Source organism: Scleropages formosus, chromosome 2 (assembly GCF_900964775.1).
Source record: "Scleropages formosus chromosome 2, fSclFor1.1, whole genome shotgun sequence".
NCBI lineage: Eukaryota > Metazoa > Chordata > Actinopteri > Osteoglossiformes > Osteoglossidae > Scleropages > Scleropages formosus.
In genome coordinates, this window is record NC_041807.1 from 17,760,255 (window position 1) to 17,787,144 (window position 26,890).

The 26,890-nt window shown below is 48.3% G+C and overlaps 2 protein-coding genes across 5 annotated transcripts in view; both read left to right on the forward strand.

Annotated features, from left to right (window-relative positions):
• The window catches only part of LOC108931414 (UPF0606 protein KIAA1549-like), a 46,267-nt gene extending 30,855 nt beyond the window's left edge, over nt 1–15,412 (forward strand). Inside the window, exons 12-23 of the mRNA XM_018747167.2 lie at nt 23–354; nt 2,588–2,793; nt 4,771–4,898; nt 5,510–5,524; nt 6,196–6,401; nt 6,568–6,794; nt 7,165–7,303; nt 7,495–7,800; nt 9,741–9,790; nt 10,279–10,424; nt 10,653–10,810; nt 10,945–15,412. Coding sequence (XP_018602683.2) covers nt 23–354; nt 2,588–2,793; nt 4,771–4,898; nt 5,510–5,524; nt 6,196–6,401; nt 6,568–6,794; nt 7,165–7,303; nt 7,495–7,800; nt 9,741–9,790; nt 10,279–10,424; nt 10,653–10,810; nt 10,945–11,181 — 2,150 coding nt within the window. The 3' untranslated portion in view covers nt 11,182–15,412. The remainder of the gene's footprint in view (nt 1–22; nt 355–2,587; nt 2,794–4,770; nt 4,899–5,509; nt 5,525–6,195; nt 6,402–6,567; nt 6,795–7,164; nt 7,304–7,494; nt 7,801–9,740; nt 9,791–10,278; nt 10,425–10,652; nt 10,811–10,944) is intronic.
• Nucleotides 15,413–18,140: 2,728 nt separating this feature from the next.
• svopl (SVOP-like) lies at nt 18,141–25,498 on the forward strand. 4 transcript variants are annotated; one of them, XM_018747096.2, is made up of 16 exons: nt 18,142–18,437; nt 19,159–19,282; nt 19,584–19,675; nt 20,304–20,402; nt 20,528–20,599; nt 20,842–20,966; nt 21,113–21,176; nt 21,756–21,881; nt 21,960–22,088; nt 22,242–22,315; nt 22,534–22,730; nt 23,383–23,494; nt 23,621–23,702; nt 23,852–23,941; nt 24,682–24,795; nt 25,402–25,498. In XM_018747096.2, exons 2-16 carry the CDS (start codon nt 19,189–19,191, stop codon nt 25,414–25,416), a joined length of 1,485 nt encoding a protein of 494 aa, XP_018602612.1. In that variant the 5' UTR covers nt 18,142–18,437; nt 19,159–19,188; the 3' UTR covers nt 25,417–25,498. The 4 variants fall into 4 exon arrangements, with proteins under 4 accessions (XP_018602616.1, XP_018602612.1, XP_018602613.1 ...); XM_018747097.2 differs by having other exon boundaries at nt 19,162–19,282; XM_018747098.2 differs by having other exon boundaries at nt 18,142–18,330.
• Nucleotides 25,499–26,890: the final 1,392 nt, after the last annotated feature.

A 26,890-nucleotide genomic window follows, 5' to 3' on the forward strand; every position in this document is an offset into this window, starting at 1 on the left:
TCCATTGATTCTCCTAACTAAGCCATTCCACTGGTTCACACTTCTGTTCTTTCCATCTTCTTTAAGTCCCACAAGGCACAGCTGAGATCAATGCACTCAAGGAAACACAGAAACGTTGAGGAAGGGAGGAAGGTAGATAAGACAACAGAGAAGAAGAAGATAGATGCAAGCAAGACACAGCAGCAGGGTGTTGAAAAGAACAAGAAAGCAATGGAGAAAAAGAGGACAGGTCTGAAACAGGTGCTGGATGTCCACAGTAGGAAATCCAGGAAGAAGATGGAGAATAATAAGGAAGAGGTGCGGGTGGAGACAAGAAACGGAGCTGTTGTGATGCACGAGTGGGGAATGGAGAAGGTACGCTGTAGACGCTGATAGTTTGTAGAGAACCCAGTCTCCACCTGTGCTGTTATGTATGTGCATCTGAATGACCTTAAAGTGGCTCCTCGAGTCCTCAGCTATGTGTCTACTGTACGGAAGTTCTGGCTTTAGTAAAGTCATGGCTCGTTGTCCAGTCATGTACTCCGTTGTGGCATTTTGACACGAACACTGCACCTTTCCTTTGTATTACAGGGTGCCACAAAAAACTGTTGCATTTTTTCATACGCTAAGCTTATTATTCAGTACAATGTCATTTTTTCCTAGCAATGCAGTATTTTTATAACAGCAACAAGTTTTTTGTTCACTCCCTACTATGTGGTCAACGACGACACCGTGACACCAGCGACTGTATGTACTTCATACGTCCTGTCACATTGAAAGTCTCGACAAATCACAACATTGGTTATGGTATATCTGAGTTCTAACTACAATAACATATAAATACTAACTTTTATAGATAAACTGCATAAACATGGAAACATCTCTATTTAAAATGTATATAAACAGCTTTTATAACATGAAAACACTTAATATTTTGAATTTCTCTTGACGTTTGCAAGTTATGAGTCCAGAGTTGACATTGACAGTCCAATAACTCTTCCAGCTCCTTGCACAGTTCTGTGTACTGTTTTTAATTCAATAATTCTTGATAGAAATATTATAAAATCTTGGTAGTGTTGTTGCCACATGTAAAAATAACATTTTTCTGAATAGTTTATTTTTTGATATGACATTTTTCGTCTGGAAACCAATATTTTTTTCCAATGAAGGTGAATAGTTTTGATTTAATCACCTCACAGTGGGACTTTCCCTAAAGGGTTGTTTTCATTGAAGGAATCGGCCTTGTTAGGCAGGGCATGGGAGTACTGTGTTTTGTGGTGCGCTGATGTTAAAAGGTCTTGCATCCACATATTTTGACATTGCAAAGTCAGAACCTCCAAAGTGTGAGCCCCTGCCAGATAACATTTCGGAAACTGGGAATTGTGGGTAAATTTCAGCAAATGTCTGATTGTGCCGAGGAGGAATAGGCCTCCTTATAACTCTCGACTGCAGGCCCCCTTTCCCTTCCACATTGCCACCGGGGGCATTTTGCCCCTACACACTGGCCAAATTAACAGCCTCCAACAGAGGAGCCTTTCACAGGCCTGTCCCTTTTGTGTTCCCGCGCGCTTGCTGCTGAAGAGCGTGTAAGAAATGACCGGCCCTTTTCTTGCACTATTACCATGATAAATAACAGGAAAAGGAGCATGAATGAGTGATCTGCAAGTGAGATCTCAGTCCACTGGCAGGAGCCACAGCCCTGCAGATGTTCTGGTCCTCAGCCCCTTAAAGGACCTTTTACTTTTCACTACAAAGTGGCCCATGACCGGTAATTCAGCCTAATGAAGCATAAATTCCGTGAAGGTTTGTGTTCTGTGGAAGCCAGGGAGCGACACAGGTCTGGGATCAGATTTGGCTTTTGTGTCCCTCATCTGCTGCTGCTTTCCAGCATTCCTCTGAGCCACCAGTACTGCAGAAGGGGACCTTCTGTGCTCCTGTTTCTGCAAACTTTGGGCCCAGCCTGCATTATGATATATATTATAAGGCCGACAAGTTTTGATCAAAGCCTCAGAAATAAAATTGCAACTATGGTAGCAGTCAAAAGTTTCAGTACACCTGGGTATCATAAATGGGATAAATGTAATTTTAATTACAATATGATTACAAATTAATTTTGTAATGGTGCCTCATGAAAGAATGCGTGTACTTCTGAGCAACATTAGTATAATTTCAGGTGAAAGAGGTTTATACAACAGAAATTCCAAAAAAGTGCAGAACTTGTGATAATGACTAGGAGTGAAGTTGTTGAAAAGGTGTAACAGCATTAGGCAATAATCTGTGTTTTATAATTGCTTCACGAACAGTTATTATGGACTGGTCAATTTTTGATAGGGACACCAAAAGTAGAACTATTTTTAACGCAATTTCCAGGCAGTTTAGTCAAACTTTCGATTGATTCTATACATTGTAATATCTGTGGTGTGTATTACGGCCCAGGGTTTCCGCAGAATCGCATGTGGGTCCTCTCCAGAAGAGTGCAGTGCAGTGTTACCATCTGTCTTCCACACAGAGGACCTCCTTAATTCCCAGCCCCCACCCCGTGTGATTGAGCACAGATTGTGCACCGATTTATCTGCACACAATCCAACCATCCTTACCTTTGCTCTAGCTGCAGGCCCCGAGCGTCAAAGGGTTTGACTTTGCCAAACTTCACCTGGGGCAGCACAGCAAGGACGACATCATGGTGATCCAGGAACCGGCCCCCCTGCCTGCGCCTGTCAAGGAGACCACGCCCTCCGAGAACGGGGAGGCTCCCACCCCCAAGTCCAAGGCTTCATCCACCAAGGCATCCAGAACTGCCCGTCGCCGGGGGAGGTCAGTGAGTGCATAGCGTCTGTGGGGGGCAGGGGGGTTAGGGTTAGAGCTGCTGCCTTGAGCTTAAAGGATAGGTTCGAATCCCAGCTGAAATTTATATGAAACATTTTGATGACATTGCATCTCACACTCCTTAAGAATCACACGTCTGCAGCTATGTTTCTCTTTCTCCTAATGTAATGCGCAAATTGTATTTATGAGATGTACGTCACTTTGGAGAAAAGCGTTTGCTAAATGAATAAATGTCATCTAAATGTCATTGAAACAGCACATGAAAAATGCTACACCATTAAAGTACAGTAAGAAGAAAGATAGGTCTGTGTGGGAGGCTGCCGCTGATAGTGTAGTGGTTAGAGCTGCTGCCTTTAGATCTGAAGGTTGCCAGTTGAAATCCCACCACTAGCTGTCATACCCTTGAGCAATTTTCTCACACTAAATTGCTCCAGTAAAATTACAGTTATTTACCCATTTATAGAGTTGAGTAAGTTACAACTTAAGTCGATTTGGAGAAAAACATCAGATACATATAGTAATAATAGTGCTTTGTAATAATAATGCATACTGACATACATACCACACCTTGCAGTTCGCTTACTTGGACGCATGTGGAGTGTGTTTGAGAGCCAGGGCTCGGTCTACCATTGCAGTGTCCACGTTGTCCACCATGCCACTGTTTGATGGACCACTGATGTCCTGGAGCTCCTTTGAGATGCTGCAGTGTGCAACGACTGCTCTCCTTGTCATTGTAAGCCTCTTAATTCAGCCACGCTACAGCCAGGTCAGCAGTTTGTTCGGCCGCGCCGGCTCGGAGTAAAGACCTCCCATGGTTCACTGGAACTGGGAACAGTGCAGGTCTCTTAATGAATGGACAGTAATTAAAGTAACATTTTCCTCTTTGCCAGTAGCAGATTTGTATAGTGCAGCTGGAATAGTAATAGTCATTTCACTTGACAAATTACATGACTGCGGTAGGCATATTTTCGAATGGCTCACACATCTGTACCTCAACTTAGAAACACAGATGGGACTAGAAGTCTGTTCACAGCTCAGGTTGTTTGTTAATCCAGCCGCTGTGTTACAATTAATCCAAACGTGTTGATCCGGACGTGCCTCGGTTTATGTGTGGGTTAGGTTCTTCAAATAAATCAAATGAATCTATAATAAATTGAAAAAATGCTCTAAGCTGTAAATGTCCTGTAGTAATTTGCCGACTTATTTACTTATGCTGTTTTCATAAACGGCTCGTCTGCTGCAGAGTCACTGTTCCCCTATCCTGGAATCGCAGGATTGGTGGGGGGGGGGGGGGGGGTTGTTCCAGCCAGTTGTGTTAGTCTTATTTTATTCACTCATAGCAACATTAAATATAGATCTACTTTAACTTGACTAAAAGTAAAATGTTATGCACAATCGGAACCTCTTATTCACTCTTGTGTTCTGCTGTATACGGAAGATTGCTCCTCCTCCGCATCAGGCAGCTATGGAGTGTAATGGAGCATAGTCTGGGGAAAAGTAGTATTAAAACTGTTTGTTTGCCTATAAATACCAACTTTGTGTCTCATTTACAACGGGGGGTTACACCCTGGACGGACACCAGTCTATCACAGCATAGCAGTTGTAGTAATAAAAAAATATGCTGAATGAAATTGGTTCTGCACATCTCCATGAAACCCCCTCTAAAGTGCCATTGTGTTTCTGTTCTGAGTGTGTTTTGCTGCCAACTAATGGCAGAAAGTGGAAACGCAGGGCATTTTTGCTCTGCAGCAGGAAGATTTTAGAGAATACAATAGCGAAGAAATTCAACTGAAAGTAAATAAAATGGGAAATGTTTTTTTTGAAAATTCAAAACTCTAATGTAGTGCAAAGGGCACTGGTTTACCGCCCCTGGCTGCAAGAGATCAAGACTGTCCTTACGTTGTTTGTTGTGACTCGCTTGAGGACAGACCTGACGTGTGTTACCTGCTCCCCTTTATGTGGCAGAATCTCACCATCAGATGGCGACTCGGTGGTGAGTGAGCCGTCCAGCCCAAGGGAGTCAACAGAAGAGACCCTGAGGACCCCTGCCACACCAAATGAAGGGAAGCAACCCCGCAGGACCCACAAGAATGGCAAGTTTTCAGCTGGAGTCAGGGTGAAACCCAGTGGTAGGGGAGGGGTTTGGGGGCACGTGGATAGTGCAGACACCTGAAATCTGTGATGTTGGCTATCCCGCTGTATATCCTTTCAGTGCGAGGATGAGATGACCTCCTCTGTCGTTCAGTTCGAGTTCCTCTTTACTGGCTCATGTCGGACTTTCAACATCTCCCAGCGAGGTGCGGGCAGACACCCAGCTAGCGCTGACCTGTCTCCCGGGAATTACACCGCGTGACTTCACGCTCTCAGCCTTGGGAGCCTAAGCTCACTTTTGGGCAGAGGAATGATTCTCTGCAAGTCCCAGTCATGTCAGATGTCCTCTCGTGCCGCAGACTAAATAGGCCGTTCGGTGCCAAGCCTTGCTCTTATCAGTTCTGGAATGTTCCGTGTTCACTGCGCTGTTTCACTCTCTCTCTTTATCGCCCTCTTGTTTTTGTCTGCATTTTCAAACAATGCTGTAACTCGTTCTAAAATAACACCTCCATTGGCATGATGTCATTGTGTATATTTTCAGTTTTTTCTGCTTCTTATGCCTGATTGCCTTACTCTACCTTTCTCTCTCTTTTGTTATTATTTCGGCTTTCAGGGAAGAGTAAAATTGGTAAGACTTTTTTTTTCCTTAGCCATCAGAACCATTCAGACCAAACTCTTTATTCTCAGACACAGCTAAAGAAAAGTTGTGACTTGTGGAATCTTCACTTAAGGATTTAAAAACGGCTCCTTTGTCTTAAAGCGGCAAAAAGACCAGTTGAATTTGTAAATACAGATTTGAATTTTTAGTTTAGTTTTTTTATGTCAGTTTTTTTCATGTGTTTCTTTCTCTTTTTTTTTTCCTGGATTTGTTGCCCATGTTTGTTTATTCCAAAAACCTATATGTAATTGTTGTACCAGTATTAAGCAGCTGTACAAATCCAGCTTAGTGTTTTCACTTCGGTTTGACTTAATCAGTGTGATAATGTTTAAGGGAGTTGAAGAAGTATAAGTAGAGCGTAAATGTGCAAGGTAGACTACTGCCTTGTTGACAGTCGACAGTGTGAAACACTTGAAATATTTAAGTATTTATTTGTTTATCCTGAGTGGAAGCGTTCATACCAGCGTGGCGCAGACTGCTGTCGGCACCCCCTTGTGGCGACATCTTGTGTTTAGTAGAACCATATTCTTTCAGAAATGTGCATTTTGAAACGTGTGTCATTTACAGGTATTGTTGTACATCAATATAGCGTTCCGGTGAGTTCCCACATTCGTGCTGACACAAGTGCCGTTCCCCTTCAGGAACCCCGCAGGCAAAAGGCCTGGACGAACCGCTCTCCTCCGCCTCCATCTTTGAGCATGTAGACCGCATGTCCCGCTCTGCTGACGGCACACGCCGCGTCTCCAACAAGATCCAGCTGATCGCCATGCAGCCCATGCCCGTCCCAGCCCAGCGCAGTCCATCCGTCACCGAGAAGGTGCCGGAGAGCGTCAAGGCGAACGCAGAGGTGAGGCCCCGCCCCGCACTCCCGACACCCTCCTGGGCCTTGAACCAGCAACCTTCGCTTTGAAAGGAAGTGTCTTGTTCCATTCTGCCCACTGTCACCAGTGGCATTGTGAGCACCCCTACTTGGCAGTTATCAGTATTACCACAATGAAAAACCTCTGTTCAAGATTCAGGTGGCTCTCAGACACAAGTCTGAGATCGAGCACCACCGCAACAAGATCCGACTGCGCGCCAAGAGGAGGGGCCACTACGAGTTCCCCGCCATGGACGACATCATGGACACCTTTGGCGATCCCAAGGACCAGGACATGTACCAGAAGGCGCAGATGCAGATCGACAAGATCCTGGAGCCGGACGCCCAGATGCTCCCTGCTTTGATGGAACCCAGGAAGAGGTCAGATGTCACGCATTGCATAGTTGGCATATATGAAGCTTCAAAAGACCCCTTTTTACCCCCCTTTCAAAGCTTGAATCAAATAACCTGCTGGTCATAATGAGATATCATAGATGATTCTAAGAGATCCTTACAACTGTTTTTGTGAAGCGCTACAAACAGCTGTAGCACGCTCTGCGCTGTTGTGGTAGGGGGTGGAGGTGATATTGTAACAGCTGTGATTTTTGAAACATTTGAAAAGGCAGCAACTCACCGTGGGGAGCACATGAGGAACGCATTGAGAGCTCGCTTCGGTTAGGGTCGCGGCTCAGTCGTCGTGATTACGAGACCACGGCTGACATCTAAGGTATGTGTCTGTGTGCCCCGCCAGGGGGAGACGCTCTCCAAAACAGAGGAAGAAGCAGCAGGTGAACGGGAGCTTAAAGGAGGCAGATAAGGACAGGCTCATCCCCGCTGACAGTGATGGCACCTACAGGAAGTACCCAGGTGTCAACAACGTGGCCTATGTGGTACGTGGAGCAACACAGACACACAGCGATCACAAGAGAACAGATATAGAAAGTTTCAATGGGCCTTGATGTGCACCACATACTCATAGGTCACTGACGCTTGGTGGCACTCTTACGTCCTCTGTACACCTCGGTGTTTACGGCAGGGCTTGGGGTGAAAACGGTGACTGACGTTTCCGCTCTCCTCACAGTCGGACCCTGACCAGCCTCTGGAGGCCCAGAGTCCCTCCCCTACTGACGACGTGTTCGTTGGCTCGGGGTCGCCGCCTTCAGGCCACGCCCCAGCCCCGCCTGCTTACGTGCCACCGCAGCCATCCATCGAGGAGGCCCGGCAGCAGATGCACTCCCTGCTGGATGATGCCTTCGCCCTGGTGTCACCCAGCTCACAGGGCAGCGTCCCGGGCATCACGCTGCCCGGACTGAGCCCCGGGCTGCCCCGCATCGGCCAGTGGGCACCCCCTTATCCCGGCACCCCGGCTCTCAGCCCCTTCTCTGCGGTAGGTGTGGGGTGAAGCTGATCATGGACCCTTAGGCCCATCCTGTGGTTACCATGGACTCAAATACCTGTAACTGGAACCAGGACTCTGTGAGCCATTTAATCAGGGGTAACAAAGGCTCCTTCCTGCCCATGTCGTCCTCCTCCACGTGGGCGCAGCCCCATGGGGTACAGTATACTGCACTCAGTTTGCATTATTGATGCGAAGAGCTCCTGGGCTGAAAGGTGATCGCTGGGTTTACACACTGTGTCTGAATACAGGATGTGTGTGCGTGTGCGTTTGTGCGTATGCACTGAGCTAGCACTAGGAGCTCCAGCTTGTCCATTTTACGTGTAGGTTGTTTTCATTTCTTTTACCTTCTTGTTCAGATGTTTCGTTGCAGCTGTACAGCCACCGTGTTTTACAGAGCGGGTGGCCGATTCCGCAGTAGCGCTTGACCCCCGAACCGTTTAAATAGGCTTATCTGTGACTGCAACCGTGGAGCACGTGTTGTTGGGTAGTCACGCTGACCGACACGTCCGTTTCCTTATTGACCTTCGATACCGACACGCAGATCTGCGAGGCTCGTCTGTCTAGACATCGAGCTCTCATCGGGACAGATCCGATCCGTCCCGCAAGGCAGTATGTCTGATGATCTGATGCCCCTCAGAGGAGAGACTCCCTCTAATTACATTCTCAAAGTCAAGAACCCAGAAGACACCAGCAAGTGAGTGACGCCACCTCCTGCTGAAAAGCAGCCGTAGGAAAAGTCTCTCTGTTCTAACGGGAAAAGATGCACGTCGGTTTTTACAGGTTACGTGTAGGGATACGCCAGTCGCTTCTGACGCCTAACGCACAACATCAATAAAAAGTCTAAAAGTAATAAAGATGCGATGCGTGAATGAGTATGGTAAAATGGACCTATCCTCGAGTTGACTGGTGTGATTTAAAGGATGACTTAAAGGGAGGGCCTCTTTGTTAGGACGCCAGGAGGAGACTTGATGTCATTTTGTCCTCTCTACCAAATATAAAATTTAAATTTGTGGGAACTTTCACGTATCATATTGCATTACAATACTTAGTTTTTACTACAGTGACACTGTGAGCCCAGGGGTTATGTCCAGTGCTGCTAAAAAGTATTTTCCCCTTTTCTGTTTTTTTTTTTTCCACACATCAAAATTGTTCAGTTCCTTTTAATTAGTTTTAGTACTATATGAATGGAGTCTGAGTGGGGAAAGTGATACCCGTGTTACCACATAATAATGTCATCTCCATGCTGTGGAAGATGATGGAACGTGCAGTCATTGGTGTGAAAAGGTAATTTCCCCTGTCACAGTCACCTTTAGCTGCAATGACTGCAACGAAACACTTCCTGTAGATGTTGACCAGGTTTTCACATCACCGTGGTGGAATCAATATATTCAGAATATTCCAGAACAGTGGTTTGGTACCACCTGTAGTCAGTTACTCCTCCCCATTTTGGTCACAATCTTCCTGTTACACCTGTGGGCTCTAACAGTGTCTCCTGACATCTGATGTGCTGCAATGAACTCCCTCTTTCCTTTCCTCCCTCAGGATTGCTGAATCCTTCTGGCATTCACGAAGGCTCTCAAAACACACCCTACCGTTGCTTGTCGATCTCCTGACAGCTATATAAATTTGTACCATGCCATCCGCCGTAGTCATCCATGCATTTTGTCATTTAGATCTCATTTCCATAGGCCGCTACTTCGCTGATAAGCACCGACAAGATGGTGGTATCAGACAAGCAGGAGGTGCTCTCATAATTGTGTGTCCGCATCTAAAGCCCTTTATCTGTGGTCAAATGCACTTTTGTTGACTTTGAGCTGCACATCCCTTCACGAAAGAGCATCTCCTAAATGACAAAATGTTATCGTTAATCGCAGTCGTGTATGATATCTGAATTTTCACGCTTCCTCTGTCTCTTTTCTCTGTCTCAGAGGTACGCGGAAGGAGTGATGTCTCCGTCGGGCCAGGGCATATCGCAGAGGTGAGTTATTTCACTGGGAAATTGCACCTCTTTCTCTGGAGGTGCGAGGCGAAGACATCGGCCTCATATATGTTGTAATTTGAGGGCCTGGATTTATTGCTTCAATTTCCCACAGCTATTTCGCTGTGTTTGTACACGTTTAAAAGCTTAAGCTTTGAGTGCCTAGCAGTGCCGTCACGCGGGCTGTCCCAAGTTGCCCATCAGCCCTTTCGTCTCTTGAGCCAAACCTTTTTCTACGGCCTTTGCTGTTTAATCAGAGGCTGGCAGATCACAGGGAGTAAAGTATTATTTGTCAGACAGCTGAGAGGCTGAATAAGGATTTCATAATCGGTTTCTGTGTCTGTGACTGAGATCAGTGAAATGGGACACTAAGTACATACATAAAAGTACACGAAATACAAAAATACACACATAAGAATAATATACAATTTACTGACCTTGAGCTTTTCTCCTTGTGTTTCTGTGGTGCTGTTGTGTTGTGGGACCAGACCAGGCCTCGCATCCGACTACACCCCCCCTGACGAGACCGGCCACGGGGAATGCGTCCAGGAAGATGCCCTCTACTCCAGCAGGGACCTCTACGGCGAGGAGCTGCCCTCGTCTGCCAGACCTCGTCCAGTAGGGGGCACCACGGGTACATCCCTTCCTTGTGGCCATTTTGCTTACATCACCAGAAGCTGTGTATCAGAATTCCCCCCTCTGTAATTGACAGGCTTATGTCGACCTCGCACAGTACATGTAGTGTAGGAGGGTTGGCGAGACAGAGGGGAGGTACACAGCATCCTGTGGTTCCTATTGCATGCTAGGCTTTTGTAATAGTCTCTCTGAATTAGTAAGTGCGTGTGTGTGCGCGTGTGTGTAGGTGCCCAGCTCCATCAGCTGACGCAGGTCGGACTGTCAAGCCGGATTGGCGCGTACCCCGGGGTGGGCCGAGTCTCTTCCGGTCAGACGGGAGGGTCCAGTTGGGGGCGCTACCACTCCGATGAGGACTACAACCGACCCATTTCTAGCCGGGACCAGGTGAGCGTTGGCGTAGCACGTCGCTCGGTAGCCTTTACATGTACGAGACCTTCTAATGTCAGGAACACGCTGAACGTCCATCCCGTGTCGTGCAATGCCTGTCTTCCTCCCTTCCCCCTTGTCTTGTACCTCAGGTCCTTGGCTATTCTGACTGTTCCGCCTCCTCTGCGCTCCAGATGCCCAGGACCTCGCTAAGGGAACCGTCTGCCCCTCCAGCTCACCTGGATGGCCCTGGTCTGGGGTACTCGTCCACGGCGCCCGAAGAGACTTCTCCGCCCACCCACTCATCCGCGTCACTCATTAAGGCGATCCGGGAGGAGCTGATGCGTCTCTCCCAGAAACAATCTGCCGTGCCCAGCTACCACAGCTGAGAGAGCCACACAGCCTCTCCACGAGACAGTGAGCTTTGTCACATCACGTCACCACATCTGCAACAACCGCATGGTCTCCCTTCAAACCACTGCTGCGTCCTTCTCTGCAACAGACCAAACGTCCTACTGATCTCCTGCAGTAGTGTGCTGGGCAAAGCTGCTACGACTAAATGGACGTATTGATTGCCCTCAGAACGGGACTCCTTTTCCTGACCAGCACGACTATGACCCCGATGACCCCTGACAACAGTAGCGTACCGGTCCCTGTGACCAAAGCAGAAGCAAAGAGCCGGTCCCTGCTAGAAACCATCAGCAGCAATGCTTCAACTTACTAGGTCCAGGATGCCCAGCTAGTAATGTCCTGGTCCCGTCACTCCCAGAAACGGACTGTCCTGCCGATCTAATGCACATTTAGTATCTGATTTTGTAAGCCCAGGTCACGCAGCTAACAAGATGCTGGTATGGTGTCTCCTCCAAAACGGACTGGCGTTTCCAACTGCCGCAGCGCCAACATCCTGCCGGTCTCTCAACAGCAGCACACTTCCAGTTGCAGTGCGCTGGTTGAGCTACATGCTGGACTAGTACTTCCCATGGAAGCCCCACTCTGCCCATTACCGACGCAGGCCACCTATCGCGGGAGCGTAGGACTCCTGTACCTGCAACTTTGTGAATCATGGGTCTCCCACAGGTGTAGCTGTGATGGGAAGGTTTGCCGTGGTGGGTGAAGCGTGTATGCTGTAGATACACCCCCACCACTCTCCATTCCTGCAGGGCTTGTTGTTCCTGATGGCACAGCAGCCAGTTCCGCGGAGTATTCTTTCTTTTCTGACGTTTACATCCTCAGCATTCTTTATAGCTGGTTCAGCTGGTTCTTTCTCTGTGTACCGGGTCACGACGCCAGTATGGTTACTAAAGCAATTCTTAGTACTTATAAATATGAACCATCCTCAGTACCTTTTCTAGACATTGAACAGTTTCATTCATGCATTTCTTTTTTTTTTTAAACTTTTTTCAAGTGCTTCCTGGAGATGTAGTTTCACCCTCTTTCGAACATCCCTGGTGCTATATTTGAACCTCATGTCTCCTGCCATAAGACACAATCATTGCCTTCTGTTGTGACTGAGGGAGTCCAGTCTTAACTGACCGCCGAGCTCATGTTGTGCTGGTCACCCAGATAACATACTCAATGCATTTTACACATAGTATTGGTGCTCAGGCACGCCCTCTAATGGTCGTGGGCATTATTTGTTTGCATGGAGTGTGTGTGTTTCATCATTTGTGGTACAGCAGATGTTTAAAATGACACTTTACGTGTTCAGATGGAGGTTACTGGTCTACCAGTTTGAACCATGCTGGATGGCTGAAGGACGCGAGACCGTCGGCTGAAATTCGCTTGCCGAAAGGTACCAGTTATGGACACCGAGGTCAGCTGCTGGTGAGAATCGCAAGCTTGCCCTACTAGTCGGCTGTGTTAATACTTCTGGGGTCAAACGCATTACCTTGCAGAACTGTAGCTGCATACCGGGTCCAGTAAGTTTGTGCCTTTCCGTAAACTCTGCACTTTGTTTTCACGCCCCCGTGCTGCAGAGTCCATGACGTTTTCCTTTGTTTACTTCATTCAGGGTGGGGATTCTTTTCATGTTCACTGACGTGGGAACCTGTGCGCCGATTCCCTCCGGTAGGGACCATACGTGGAGGGAGGGAGAAAGAGATGCAGTATCTTAACCGAAATATTTCACACGCCACTGGAGTACGGCCAAATTTCGTTCACCACCAAAGATCCCTTTGCCCGTACTTGTGCTGCAGGCTAGTTCTCGAACCCAGACCATTAAAAAGCTCAAAACTGCAGATGGTTTAACATTCCATCTAATGTTCTCGGGTAAATCGATCTCTGCAGTCCATTAAGAGACATCCCACGTTCTACCCATCTGAGTACACATTCATCAGACTTATCAACAAAACCTTGCACTGCAGAAGATACCAGAGGCTCTTCCATGGTGACCAAATGGAATGGAGTAAAAGTCTCCCCTTTAAAGCAGAAAAAAGTGCAAAAGGCATATATACACATACTTTAAGAGCACAACATTAATGATGCGGTTGATGGATGTGGGAATAAACACTGTGTTTGATATGTTTCTCTACTTGCACAAAACATTTTTGATGTGATTTTTCAACACCTTATTTGTTCAGAAAATGAGTGGTGGCCTGTAGTTATAAACGTTTAGCAAACAACAAGAAGTTTGCCTCATTGTCTCCTCTAGAGCAGACATTTCTGAGCATGTCCATTTTATTTTTCTAACAGTCGGTTGTTCAGCATGAGCAGAAGACCTAGAGATTTAATGAGACATCAAGAGCAAATTAGCACTAAATTAAAAGTATTTTTAACACCTTGGATAAAGCGGGAAGCTATTAAGACTTTTAGCAGCTCATTCTAATGGTAGGTGTTGAACAGCGATGAGCCCCTCTGTCGGCGATGTAATAGACTAACATCTTGTTCGTGTATCAGTGTTGACGTTTGGAAGTTTGATAAAGTACTTTATTAATTAGTAGTTTAACCGTGTAACCGCATATGAAACCAAACTCTCGACCCGGGCAGGAGGGCGGAGTCACACGAGGCCTCGTAAGGTGGGTCAGATGGCTGGGGGACACAGGGAAATGGAACGAGTTTGAGGGAATTCGGTGCGACCCCGATGGCCGAAAGTGTGCGTTGTTATCCCGCTCACACCTCTGCGGGTACGAGTGCTCTAACTGTCCCGCTACCGTCTGCTCACCCCTCGTGACGTCGGAAGTAGCTGAGCAGCCTGAGGGCGGACAGATGACCCCGTGACCAAGGCTGGCATTTACAGTGGCTTTGAACACATGGCAGTGTTGTTGCATACCTCCTCTACCTTGGTACTGTTTGCTTTATTTTTCGCTGCATTTCCACCGGCCTACAGCTGCAGTATTTATGTGTTCCGAGGCAACCCGTTGGGTCGGGCACGGCGCAGAAATGAGTTGAATGGTATTAAACTGGCCAATTCACTGCTTGTCTGACATTGTTCTGGTTCGTTTCAGTTACTTGAACTTTTGTTAAGTGTAAAACTTCAGTTGTGACCGTTTCTTGTTTCGTGAAGGAAATAAAAACGTTGGCGGGTCCAACTATTGGATTCTTTAACAAGCTGCATGTATAACAGATATTAGGATCTACTATTTTAATAACGTGTGGTGCATGTCAATAAACACTTAATAGTATTTAAACAGAAGTTCGATCCAAGCGTGTGTGTGTGTGTGTGTGTGTGTGTGTGTGTGTGTGAGAGAGAGACACACACACATGAGTTTCTGTATAATTTAAAACTGTCAGCTCTTGTTGGTTTAATGTTGTTTCATAAAGCATAATCCATAAGAGTTCTGAGCGTATATTTTATATTTTTTTAATAAATCTATTAAGGAGGTGAAATGTGCAGAACGCAATTGCAGAGGCCCTATGTTTTAATTGCATTCCTTTTATATTCACAGAAAGACTATAATAGAAAGTGGTGAAAGTCACTTGTCCTAAAATGGCTTTTATTTTGGATGCTGTGATGTGACCCTTGTCCCCTGTGGACCAAAGCGTCCCCTTCTCCGATTGTCGACCACCTGTGGACCATGTGTTTGGAGAATCTTTTCTGTTGCACTTGTTGGGGGGGGGGTTAGTAACATAATAAATAATTTTCTTTAGTTTGTTCACCTTTACAAAGGCATTAAGACCCGCAAAGTCTCGTGAATGTTCAGTCTTCTGAGATGAAACCATAGTGCAGCAGCCTGTTGCTTACTTTCCAACAACGTCACAGCGTTTTGGGCTTATTGCAGTAACCGGTGAGGTGTCCGAGGTATAAACTTTGTTAAGGGCGTCGCACCATCTCCGTGTCACCTGTCGGATGTGCCGTACGTTCCTGAGACGGAACCTACGAGCAGAACAAGTTCATTCTCGTTTCTCGTAACTCATCATCTGGGGCAAAACAGCGACTGGTGCATTGCTGCAGGCTCTTTACTGTACATCCTAGTCCACGGAACATGGTGCTCGCCTGACCGTTCTCCGGTTTGCATCCTTCCCCTTGTGCGAACGACCCTTGCGTTCTGTGTAAAGTCGACGACTGTAAATTAAATGTAAATAAATGACGTGTGTTCAAGTGTATGTATATTTTTCTCCCCCCGCGTGAAGTTGGTCTGTTCGGTTATCGAGCTTTGAACAACCGTTCGTGTCTGTCCCTGATCCACGATTGCAATTTTAAAAACATGTATTTTGAATAAAAATGTTATTTTAATGACATTAACATTATTAAAACAAAAAATAAAATGAACTGTGTCCCCAGTATTCTTCTTTTTTTTTTTTTTAAACCCTGTGGGTTTTTGACATTGATTTTCTCTTCTTGGTGTGCAGAATTTCGAGACCTGCGTCCTGTGCTCATGTCTGACATCACCGTGGTTGTGTTGAGCACAGTGTGTTCGCTGGAGTCCTGCTCAGAGCTCTAGAGACAGAAGAAATACACACACACACACACACACACACACACACACACACACACACACACACACACACACACACACACACACACACACACACACACACACACCTTCAGAACCGCTTGTCCCATACGGGGTCACAGGGAACCGGAGCCTAACCCGGCAACACAGGGCGTAAGGCCGGAGGGGGAGGGGACACACCCAGGACGGGACGCCAGTCCGTCGCAAGGCACCCCAAGCGGGACTCGAACCCCAGACCCACCGGACAGCAGGACTGTGGTCCAACCCACTGCGCCACTGCACCCCCACAGAAGAAATAGGTGGATTTTTTTTTTTTCTCCTTTTTATTTTTTTTTTATATCCCAAATATGCAGCCACTGACAAGTAATGGAAACCACAGTTCATATTGGCACAACAAAAATTAAAATTAACACTCAAAAGGCAACCTGGTTCAGACCAAATCTGAGAAAGGGCTCTGGACCCATGTGGTGCTCATTGCCCTTAATGAGCTTCTGTCCAGGTGCGGCGGTCAGTGCAGCAGGTGTGGGCGTGTCCTGGGGGGTTCACTGGGTCCCGTGTGGCACAACCGTGGCGAATTCCTCACCGATAAAACACGGCACTGGAGGAATCCTGCTCTCGGACGTTCGAAGAGCGCTAGACTGCTTTCAGAAAGAAAGCCCTGCAGTAACGTGCACTTCTGTTCCTGTTGAACGTCTGAACCCGTTTCCTTGTTTACACTCTTCTTTTCAGGTCATGTGAGTCAGCAGATCACACAGGTCAGTTGTGATCTTATCCTGAAGGATGAAGAAAACGGCGTTTAACGTTTGTCAGGAACCGTGCAGCCTCTCGTTATGGGCGTCGATGCACGTCTGAGATGCCCGCGACAGCGAGCAAATGGTCACGCGGTTCATGACCATGCGGGCCATTCTAGTGGTCCTCAGGGGGCCCTCGCCTCGTTCCTGTCCAGTGGGTTTTTTTTTTTTTTTTTTTTTTTTTTTAAATGCTCAACCAAAGTCCCAGTGGGGAGAACAAGCGTTTCTATGGAGGTTCGGTTAGGTGTTTGTGAGGCATAAGGGTTAGAGCTGCCCTTTGCTGACTCAGAGGTCATGAGTTCGAAAGCTACTTCCTGTTAAAGGACCCTTGATCAAGGTTACTGACTGTGTACCGATGCATGAAAAATAACCCTGTTACATAAATGGGCTAAATCACAGTTGGTCACTTTGGAGAAAAGCATTAGCTGCATGGATGAATGTAACATGTTCAAAAAGTTTAAAGTAATTGTTTGTTTGCAGAAAAGGAGCTGAATATGCCCAGGGGGAAAACATACGGAACGGTGACCCCAGAGCGGGACACGCAGGTAAAGGAGGGAAACGTTCTCGCAGGGGGTAAAGAGCAAGGAGTGTGGGGGACAAAGGCCCACTGTTTCCCAACAATGTGAACTCGATGCAGGTGTGTCCCACTTGGGCTGCTGACCGAGCTCCAGCCCGTTACCTGACACCACAACCGTCCCGCCACCGGTGGAGCGTTCTGTCAGGTTTTCTTCACCAAAGATTTTTCAAAAAAAAAAAAAAAAAACTAAAGGCAGAATGGTCACAAACGGCCTTCCTTCCACCTCCTCGGTGGGCGAGGGCTTGACGGCGAACTCCTCTCAATTCATCTGTCCTGTTGAGATCGTCCCGCTTCCTTCAGTAAGTTGGAGCTCGGTCCCTCGGGCTCCAAAGTTCTCCGTTAAAAGTGTTTTCGGTGTCGGAGCGCATCGGGGCGCGCCGAGAGAACAGCGGTCCTCGTGCTGCTGCTCGGATTACGGATTTATGATTCGTATCTCGGGGCTAAATGGGGAAGAGCTCAATCCGATTCCACCCCTTCGAAACGCATACCTTGTGTTGTTAAAACTCTCAATTTTTGCCCAGTGTGTCAAGAACGGTGTAATATCGCTCTCGTGTCCATTAGCGAAGCGAGTCGTCTGCTCTCCAGGGAATAAGTAAACTCCAGTTTAGAAGGATCTTGTGAACAGGAGGATCTGTGCGCAGTCATGCGTAAGATTGTAGATGCATACACACCTTTCCGCTGCAGTGTGTGTGTGTGTGTGTGTGTGTGTGTGTGTGTGTGTCGCAGTCTGGCCTCAGGCAAGCTGAACTGGTTTTGTCCACCCTGGGTGGAAACACTGCAATTTCTAAAACGAGTTCTGCATTGTTCCGGAGTATCATCATTCTCCTACACCTGTACCTGAGGTTCTCAGGTGACGCCTCATTTTCTCACAATCTTTTTTTTTTTTTTAAACATTGTGGTGCTGCAGTTAAGGTCATGGCCCCAGGTTCGAATCCCACTCCTTCTGAAATAACCTTGGTCAAGGTACTTAAATTGAATTGATAGTCGAAAGCACAGCTCACTTTGAGGTAAATCACAGTAAAACTGTCGAACGTGACACCCGATGAAGGGTGTGAGCTACGCGAAGGTTGAGAAGAAGAGCGCTGGCGCAACGGAAGGCGTGGGGTAAAACTCTTCATACGCGTGACTGGGATCTCCTACGCGTTTGTTATGAGCGCACCAGCATACAATGGCTCAGTCCAGCCACCCACCGAAGGGAAAAGGCGCTGCACCGTGTACCTTTAAGACACTTTAACTTCCTGCAAGCCGAGGAGTGGCGCGCGCCGCTCACCTGCCCAGGTGCGCTCACCTTGCCTTCAGCGAGCGATGGCTGTCCGCGCGCGACACGCTGGCCTTATACCTACTGAATAAATCCGAGCGCAACCACACGCTTTTTTTAACGGCAGGTATGTTTTACCGTTAATTTTTGTGGCCGATAAAACTATTGAAGTCGATCGCAGACGATGGCGACGACAAGCTGATCATTATAAGGACACGGACAAGTGCGTATTTTAATTCTACGAGCGGAGCGCCGCATGTGAAACGGAAATTACCTTCTATTATATATATTACGATTTCTTTATGTTCTGATTGGATCGCACTGAATCCGCAGAAATCAGTTCGATCGCAGCTGCGCTCCTCGACGCGGACTCTTTGTGACCGTAATATATGTAATATAGCAAAGTGTGAAATTCCCGCCTTAACAGTCCTTAGTAATAACATCGCTACGGAAAGTGGAGAAATGTGTGGAAAAGAGTATAAGTCCTTTGGTAGCGAGGTTTTGGAGTGTTTCAGAGTGAAGGCATAACACCTCCTACCAGTTTAACTGGCTGTGTGTGTGAGATGCCTTTTTCTGTTTACCTGCCGCACTGGTGCCATAACATTCCTCATTCTGTTTATATCTGATCTCTTTACTGCCTTCATTCCCAGTTTTTCTCTCCAGTCAAGCCTAATTTGTCCTCCTCCACGCTTATGTTTAATTCCCATAAGTACTTTTGCTCATAGTTTTTGGTCTCCCTCCACCAGACATGTTGTTAGAGTAATAGTCCAGGGTATTTAGGGATCATTCTGCGAGAAGTTTACTGGGTGTGATCGTTATCGGTGCGCAAACAATGCCCTCGTTCCCAGAAGGGAGAAAAACCAACCCTGGAGTCCAGCATGAAGGAGCAGCTGGTCAGCTCCATCCAGCTGGAGGACGTTGAGCTGGACGGCGGACCTGCACAGCCTCCGCACGCAAGCCACCAGCCCAAAGGTGTGTCTCTTTTTCGCCGCCATCCATCTGACACCTTTGTCCGACGCTACACGGATTTCCCCTTTTACGCAGCAGCGTGCTGTATGTATGCTGCATCGGTTCGTGGTAAACACCTTGGTTAAGGTAACGAAGTATAACTGCAGCAGGAGTGTGATTAAGATTGGAAGGGTAAAGCCCTAACCACGACACCTCCTGCCGGTGTATGTCAAATAAATCCAGTAAATCCTAGTGACCGGGCCAGAAGTATTTTAGCCCATGTGCTTTTAGGTACATCCCTTCATCGACTTTTCCTCCTTTCCAGAAAACAAGACCTACACCGTCGAAGAAGCCGTCGAGACGATCGGGTTCGGGCGTTTCCACATCATGCTGTTTCTGATCATGGGCAGCGCCAACGTAAGGGCCGCTCCGCTCGTCCGAGCACGTCCGACGATTCGCGCTCGCTCTTCCTGACCGCTCCCGGCCCAAACGCGTCCTGCCGAACGCGTCCCGGTGACGAACGGCTCGCGGCAGCGCGGCCCGGAGATGATTTCTGAACTTCACGAGTCACGTTCGCAAAAAACGCGCGGTGCCTTCGGTGGGCACTTTATGGCACTCGGAACTGGACGAGGTCATAAAGAGGGTAGCTGTTAAATAAAAAGAGCTACTGTGATGTTACGGGGTGGAAACGGTGTTCATAAATGCCGCAGCCTCGGTTACTGTACTTCTCTGCATAACATGGTGAAACGTTTCAGTTCTGTCAGTTTTTCTCCCTCTTCGTTTTATTTTGTGAATGCGACTCCAGTGCTGAGCCTTGTAGTAATAAACATTTTATGAATTTGACCCTTTTTGGGGAGCAGTAACAACGGAGCACAACGTGCACCGTCTGTTTTGGGCCGAGCGCCTCTTCTAAAGTCTCGGAGCGTACGGGGCGCTACGTCCTCGATCGGTCCGGGAACGGGACCGAAGCCCGGTGGCGACGCTCACGCTACCGCGGGGTGCGTAGCGCGCGTGTTTCAGCGCTCGGGGATGTGTGTCGCTGCAGATTGTGGAGGCCATGGAGATCATGCTCCTGTCCGTGGTGTCCCCGGAGATTCGCTGCGAGTGGCGCTTGCAGGACTGGCAGGTGGCCCTGGTGTCCACGGTGAGGCGCCCGCACTCGCACGACGCACGCCTACAACACGCCCGGGCCGCTGGATGCGTTCTCCTGAGATGAACCAAACGCGTTCGACAGCTGCCGTGTGTGTGTGTCTTTGGCTCGTGTTTCAGATGGTCTTCCTGGGCTTCATGATCTGCGGGGTGCTGAGCGGCTACGTGGCTGACAAATATGGACGCTGGAAGGTGGGACGTTTTCTGAATTGGTAAAGTAACGGTTTCCCAGATGCGTAAATGGATAAATCGCAAAGTCATCTTGTGTACCGTGCTACCGTGGTAAATCACCTCATCCAAACGTGATAGCTAAGCTAACAGATAAGGAACGTCCCCTGAGACCACGAGTCTGAGGCTGTCATATTGGCCTCTCTGCCGTCCTCGCTCGCCTGGTGCGTGTGATCCACGAGGGTTTTTGTTGCGTTTCACCGCAGGTTGTCACAGGTGGCTTCGTGCTGTCTTCCTACTTCTCGCTGCTGACGTCATTCGCCCCATCCTACGTCTGGTTCATCTTCCTGCGCAGCCTGGTGGGCTGCGGCGTGGCCGGGACGTCGCAGGGGTGAGCGCCGCGCCGCGCCGTGCCGCACCTCACTTTTGACTGCGAAAACGCAGTCTCGCTGCCTGGCCGCGCTTCTCCCGCCAGACTAATCTTTGGACTCCGTCGGATGAGTCCCGATCACTTAAACATCATCTGAATCTTTTCAGGTTTGTACTAAAGACAGAGTTCATTCCAGCGAAGTACAGAGCGTGGTTACTGCCACTGTCATCGGTGAGTGTCTCGCAGGCTCATCGTTCGGCCTCGTGGGTCATATCGTGACCTTTTATGACCGCACAAGAACCGGTAATGGGAGCCAACGATGGCCTTCCTCAAGCAATGGGATCAGTAGCCATGAGCCTGGATGTGGCCCTCCGCTTCCATGGACTGAAGCTCTGTCTCACAGACATACTGCTCTTTTATACTGGACGCATCTTCACCGGTCCTCCATCTCTACAGTAATGTCCAGGAGGGGCGGGCAGCCACTGGTACTTGGACCCCCCGCAGGTTTATTTTTCTCCCCTTCTTCTCACGGGGAAATCTTGTTTTCCTCTCCTCAACTGCCAGCTCACTTATCTTGATAGTTACCTACAACTGCTGCTGGGTATTGTTTCCTTCCCTGAAACTTTGTTCAACACTCTGTCACCTTGGTGAGAAGTGCACCTCGTACAAATAAGCTGAACGCTATTTTCTCAAATCCCTGACTGAGTAACTGATTAGGAGGTTCAAGTGTAGCTGTCACCTGTATATATGCAAATGAGCATCACTGAATGTGGTGCAGGTGAGTGCAACCTTTGGTGTCTCCTCCTTCAGATCTTCTGGATGGTGGGCTCCATGCTCATCATCATACTGGGCCTAACGGTGGTGCCCACCATGGGCTGGCGTTGGATGATCCGCTTCTCCGTCGTCCCCAGCATCGTACTCTTAGGACTCTTCCAGGTAAGCTGGACTCCTCGGCGCCAATGCTCACGTAACCCTCAGCCAACACTCCTCACCCTACCTTCTCCCTGGGGCCAGTTCATCCCAGAGTCTGCTCGCTTCAACGTCTCCGAGGGGAACGTAAAGGCTGCCGTGGCGACGTTGGAGCGCATAGCCAGGATGAACAAGGCTTCGCTGCCAGAAGGGAATTTGGTGGAGCCCCCAGAGGTGCGTTCTCCTGTTCCTTTCCCGATGCCAACGGCTTCTTCTCGATGGTCTATGGTCATCCGCTCATGTTGACTGATGGTCAACCCATCACCAGCAAGGTCACTTTCACCTCCCCATTGTCTGTGCTCTGATTCTTTTTCTTGTATTTGCTAGACTGAGAGAGGAAATTACTATATTTTGGTCAGTCCACCGTTCAGAAGGACGTCTCTGATCCTGTGGTATTCGTGGTAAGTGGGAACATGGTGGGCAGGCGATATTGATCTGGGGCGTAAAAAGTGGTGTAAGCTGATGAAGTACAGCATGAATTCCTAGATTGTGCCTTTAGAATAGTGGTCGGAATATGTGGTGGGTTTGTAATGCAGCTGGAGTGAATCAAGGTAAGAGTGTAGTAAAGCAGGAGGGTTACGTGGAGGGTCGAAAGCAGAATGTCTTTCTGTCCCCCCAGGTTTGTGGCCTCTTTCTCCTATTACGGCTCTGTCCTGAGCAGCTCGGAGCTTCTTGAGAAGAACCTGCTGTGCGTCACGGACAGCGATGAAGAGCACAATATCAAACACGTCCAGGAGGAGGCGCTGTGCTACTGCATCCCGTTCGGCAGCGCGGACTACGTGACTCTGCTGATCAGTTGCCTGGGCGAAGTGGCTCGTGAGCGCTCTCTATACAGGACCCGATACATACAGATGCACACGGTCATCGGTCTCGAATGAAATCACAGTTTTTATTCTATGTGCTTTGGCTAACGCTTTGGTTTGGACTGTTTACCACAGTGAACGGCTGTATCGCCAAGGTGCGGATCAGTGCAAATTAGGTTGAATTTATTACTGCTAGAGCCTCCGGCAGCTCGGAATAGAACCCGTGAATTTGAGGTCCGGGGTTCATTTGATCAAGTTATCTACCTGCTGTACATTTTGCTTACAGCCATCATATCGAATTGATATGAATTATTCGATATTAATAACCAGAATTACCGGGGTAAATGTTACCGAGTCGATTGTGACGCATGGTCTGGAGGGCACTGTGGAAGTAGCGCTCCAAAGCCTTCTGCCACATCTCCTTGGATTGGGGGGGCCACGTGAACACAGGGAGAACGTGAACTCCGCACACACTGGGCCAGATTTGAACCCAGATCCAAAACCGCAGCCTCGGCGCCACCTGCTACATGACCCGTAACGCCCGAGAAACCCGTCCTTGTTTGGAACCATCCTCATTCTGAAGTTCGGATCCGATCGTCACGGTGTGAGAATGTGGACTCTGTTCCGCGTTGCGAAGCATCGTGTCTTTTGCCGTCTCTCCGCAGTCATTCCTCTGAACATCGGTCTGCTGAACGTGGTCGGTCGCAAACGCAGCATGATCATCATGCTGCTGTGCTCGGCCGTCTTCTTCATGCTGGTCAATATCTGCACGTCAATGTACGCGTGAGCCGCCCGGGGGTCTCGCCTGTGGCCCCACGTTTATGTCGAGCTCTCTTTTTTTTTTTTTTTTTTTTAACACCCTCCGTACCCTCCGCCCACACGAGGCGATCTTCTCTTTTGCAGGGTCGGCTTCACCGTGCTGCTCTTCCTGCTCCGCTCGCTGGTTTCCATGAACTTCAACGTCGTTTACATTTACACAGCTGAGGTGAGCACCGACAGGGGGTCCAAACACATTTTCTTTTGCTGTCCAGTAACTTGTTGCCATGGTGATGTGTTCCCATGTTGTGGCTGTGCTCCTGTCCTTCGCCATGTCTGGGTCCGCCCCTCTGACCGTGTTCCTGCCCCCCCCTCCAGGTGTACCCCACCGTGGTGCGCTCCTTGGGCATGGGCTTCTGCACCTCCTTCAGCCGGATCGGTGGCATGATAGCACCGTTCATCGCTCAGGTGCGCTCGCCTCGGGTTAAGGGGCGGGTCGGGTGTCGGCAGTGCCGCTGACCTTTGACCCGTCCCTTCACAGGTCACGTGGGCTGTCCTTTCTTCCTCTCCTTGGGTAAACGTTACTTTGCCACCTTATTTGCATAAGGATGATGACCCCACCGGGCTTGTCTTCGAGTCTCGCTGCCCTCGGGTTTCCGGGTTTAAAATGAAAAGTCACTTCATTCCGCCGCAGGGACACAAGAGTCACCGTCCGTCGAGCTGATGATCCAAAACTGCTGACCCGCACTAGCGATCCTCCCTCCCGAAGCAGCAGCGCAATGTTCGTTGTAAATACCCTAAAATGGGGGTGTCCAACATGCAGCTCGAGGGGGAAAAAAACCTGAAATGTATACCTGTTGCGCAGTAATACCGCTAGGCACACACTGCACCTAAATAAAATGCAATAAATTATTTTCCCATTTAATACAATTAAAATGGGGGGGTGCGGTGGCACAGTGGGTTGGACCGGGTCCTCCTCTCTTGTGGGTCTGGGGTTCAAGTCCCGCTTGGGGTGCCTTGTGATGGACTGGTGTCCCGTCCTGGGTGCGTCCCCTCCCCCTCTGGCCACCTGCGACCCTGTATAGGACAGGCGGTTCAGACAGTGTGTGTGTGTGTGTGTGTGTGTGTGTACACACACGTCACTGTGATTTTTACGTGCGTGGCCCTCAGACCCATTCGCAGTCATGACTGTCCCTGCCCCCCCCCAGGTGCTCATGTCCAAGTCGGTGGTCCTCGCCCTGATGCCCTTTGCCGTGGCTTGTGTCGTGTGCGCCGTGGGAATCGCCCTGCTGCCCATCGAGACCCGGGGACGGGCTTTGCTGGTAGGTCCCAACTAATTTTTCAGGGCTCGCGTGTCCTGCGTCCCCGGGTGGCGCTCTGTATGTTCCTGAAGGACAACAGCGCCATTGAGTCACTGGGGAAAGTGGTCATTTCAAGCAGCTCCAGCGGATATTTGCTCAATTACGATTTTCAGCAGCTACACATTGATGATGCTTTCGCTTAACACCGTCTGGATAAGGAAATAACCTCAGAGCGACTGCAGTGTTTCAGGAGTTGAGTAGTGGTAATAACATTGCTAATAAATGTAAAAGGAAAGATTGTCACTGATTAAGTTTATATCATGTATGCAAGGAGCGCAGTGGTCAGCTCAGGTCTGCCACCTTGTCCTCAGAGGTCGCGGGTTCGAATCCCACCTCCAAATATAATACCCTTGAGCAAGGTACTTACCCTAAATTGCTCTGGTAAAATTACCCAGCTGTATAAATGGGTAAATAATAGTAAGTAGATGAACATTGTGATATGATTTGGGTAAAAAGATTCTGGTAAATGAATAAATGTTTAAAATATTATGTATTTTTTATATATATATATATATATATAAAACCAATTTTGTAGTAAATGTAATTTCTCCTCTTCCCCCCCCACAGCAAAATGCAACATGACTTGTACAGATGGACGAAGATGGTTTTATCACGTGTGGTAAAATGGACAAAAATTAAAGTCGCTGCCTTTTTCTTCAATCTTAACACCAAGTTCTGTCCTCTCTTCTTCACATGGAAGTACTGCTTCTTCTGATGGAAATGCACATTCATTTAGAACTAAAATCCCACCGTTCTGCAATTCAGAGGGATCTTTAAATGAAATGTATATATTTATTTATGTATTTTTAGTTTTGGGAGTGTGGATTTGAGATGCAATTAACAGGTTTGTCCAGCAGGGGGCGCAAAATGGACTTTTAAAAATATTCAGGTGAAATAGAAGTGGGTCATGCTGCTGTCCCCCCCCACGTCCCCCCAGATCCCTGCTTACATAAGAGAAAGGGCTGTCAGAAGACCATGCTCTCACACAAGTACAGCCATGTCCTCCGGCTCGCACCCGTTGCGCACGCACAACCACGTTCATCTACGCTGGGGCATCAGACCGAACGAAGAATTTCTAGGGCCGTGCTGCTGATAAATAAAAGTACGTGTCCACCCCGCTGCATCAAGGGCAATTTTGGGCACAGGAGACGTCCGATTCTGGAATCTTTAAAGATGCTTTTAGTCACGTGAGAGACCACAAGTAGGTGTTCCATCAGTTGTTTCACTGCTCAATTTATTGAAATGAACCAGGAGTGGGAATTTCAGCCATTCTGAGGGTCAAGTGGAGCTGAACCGTACTGAACCGGAAGCAAACTTCTCAGGGTGATGAACCGGGTCGGCGAGGTGTTTGGGAATGACCTCCGAACTGCTGGAAACGAGATGTGCGAAGATGATTGAGTTATGAAATGACTGAGCAGCGGAAGGCGACCCAGGGACGGACGGCACGGTGCTGTGAGCCGAAGGTTAGCGGTTCTAATCCCCGGCAGCGTCCTTCAGCTCGCTTTCCAACTCAGCTAAGCAAGAGAAATAATGAAGTATCATCTTGTGATCATCGTATTTCATCCCGTAAAATCCGCTCGTAGCCATAAGTGAGTGGCACTTTAGAGCAGAGCTGAGTTTAAAAAATTTTAACTTGCGGCAAAGCTCTCTTATTTTTGGCTAATCGTCGGATTTAAATAATACATCGGCAACGCTGCACCCGTAACACAAGCGCTGGCTCCCCGGACCTTGGCAGCAAGCTCGATACGGTTAAGGGCCCCTTTGCACTTGACCGCGCTGCTCTGATTCAGAGCCACTTCTAAAGAGGATCCCTGGGAACTTCGGGCGCAGAGAGAGGGCCGGCGGAGGTCCTCCCCGAACCCGCAACCTGCGTGTGGGCTGTGAATCAATATGGGGACTTCGCATAGTCTTTTAAAACACCTTGTTTTATAGTAATAGATGTTCTGTCTAGTTCATCAACTCCTAGAGATACCTTTCATTTCATACACACACACACACACACACACACACATATATATGTTGTTAGGTGCCGTCAATGTCACTCTACGTATAGCTG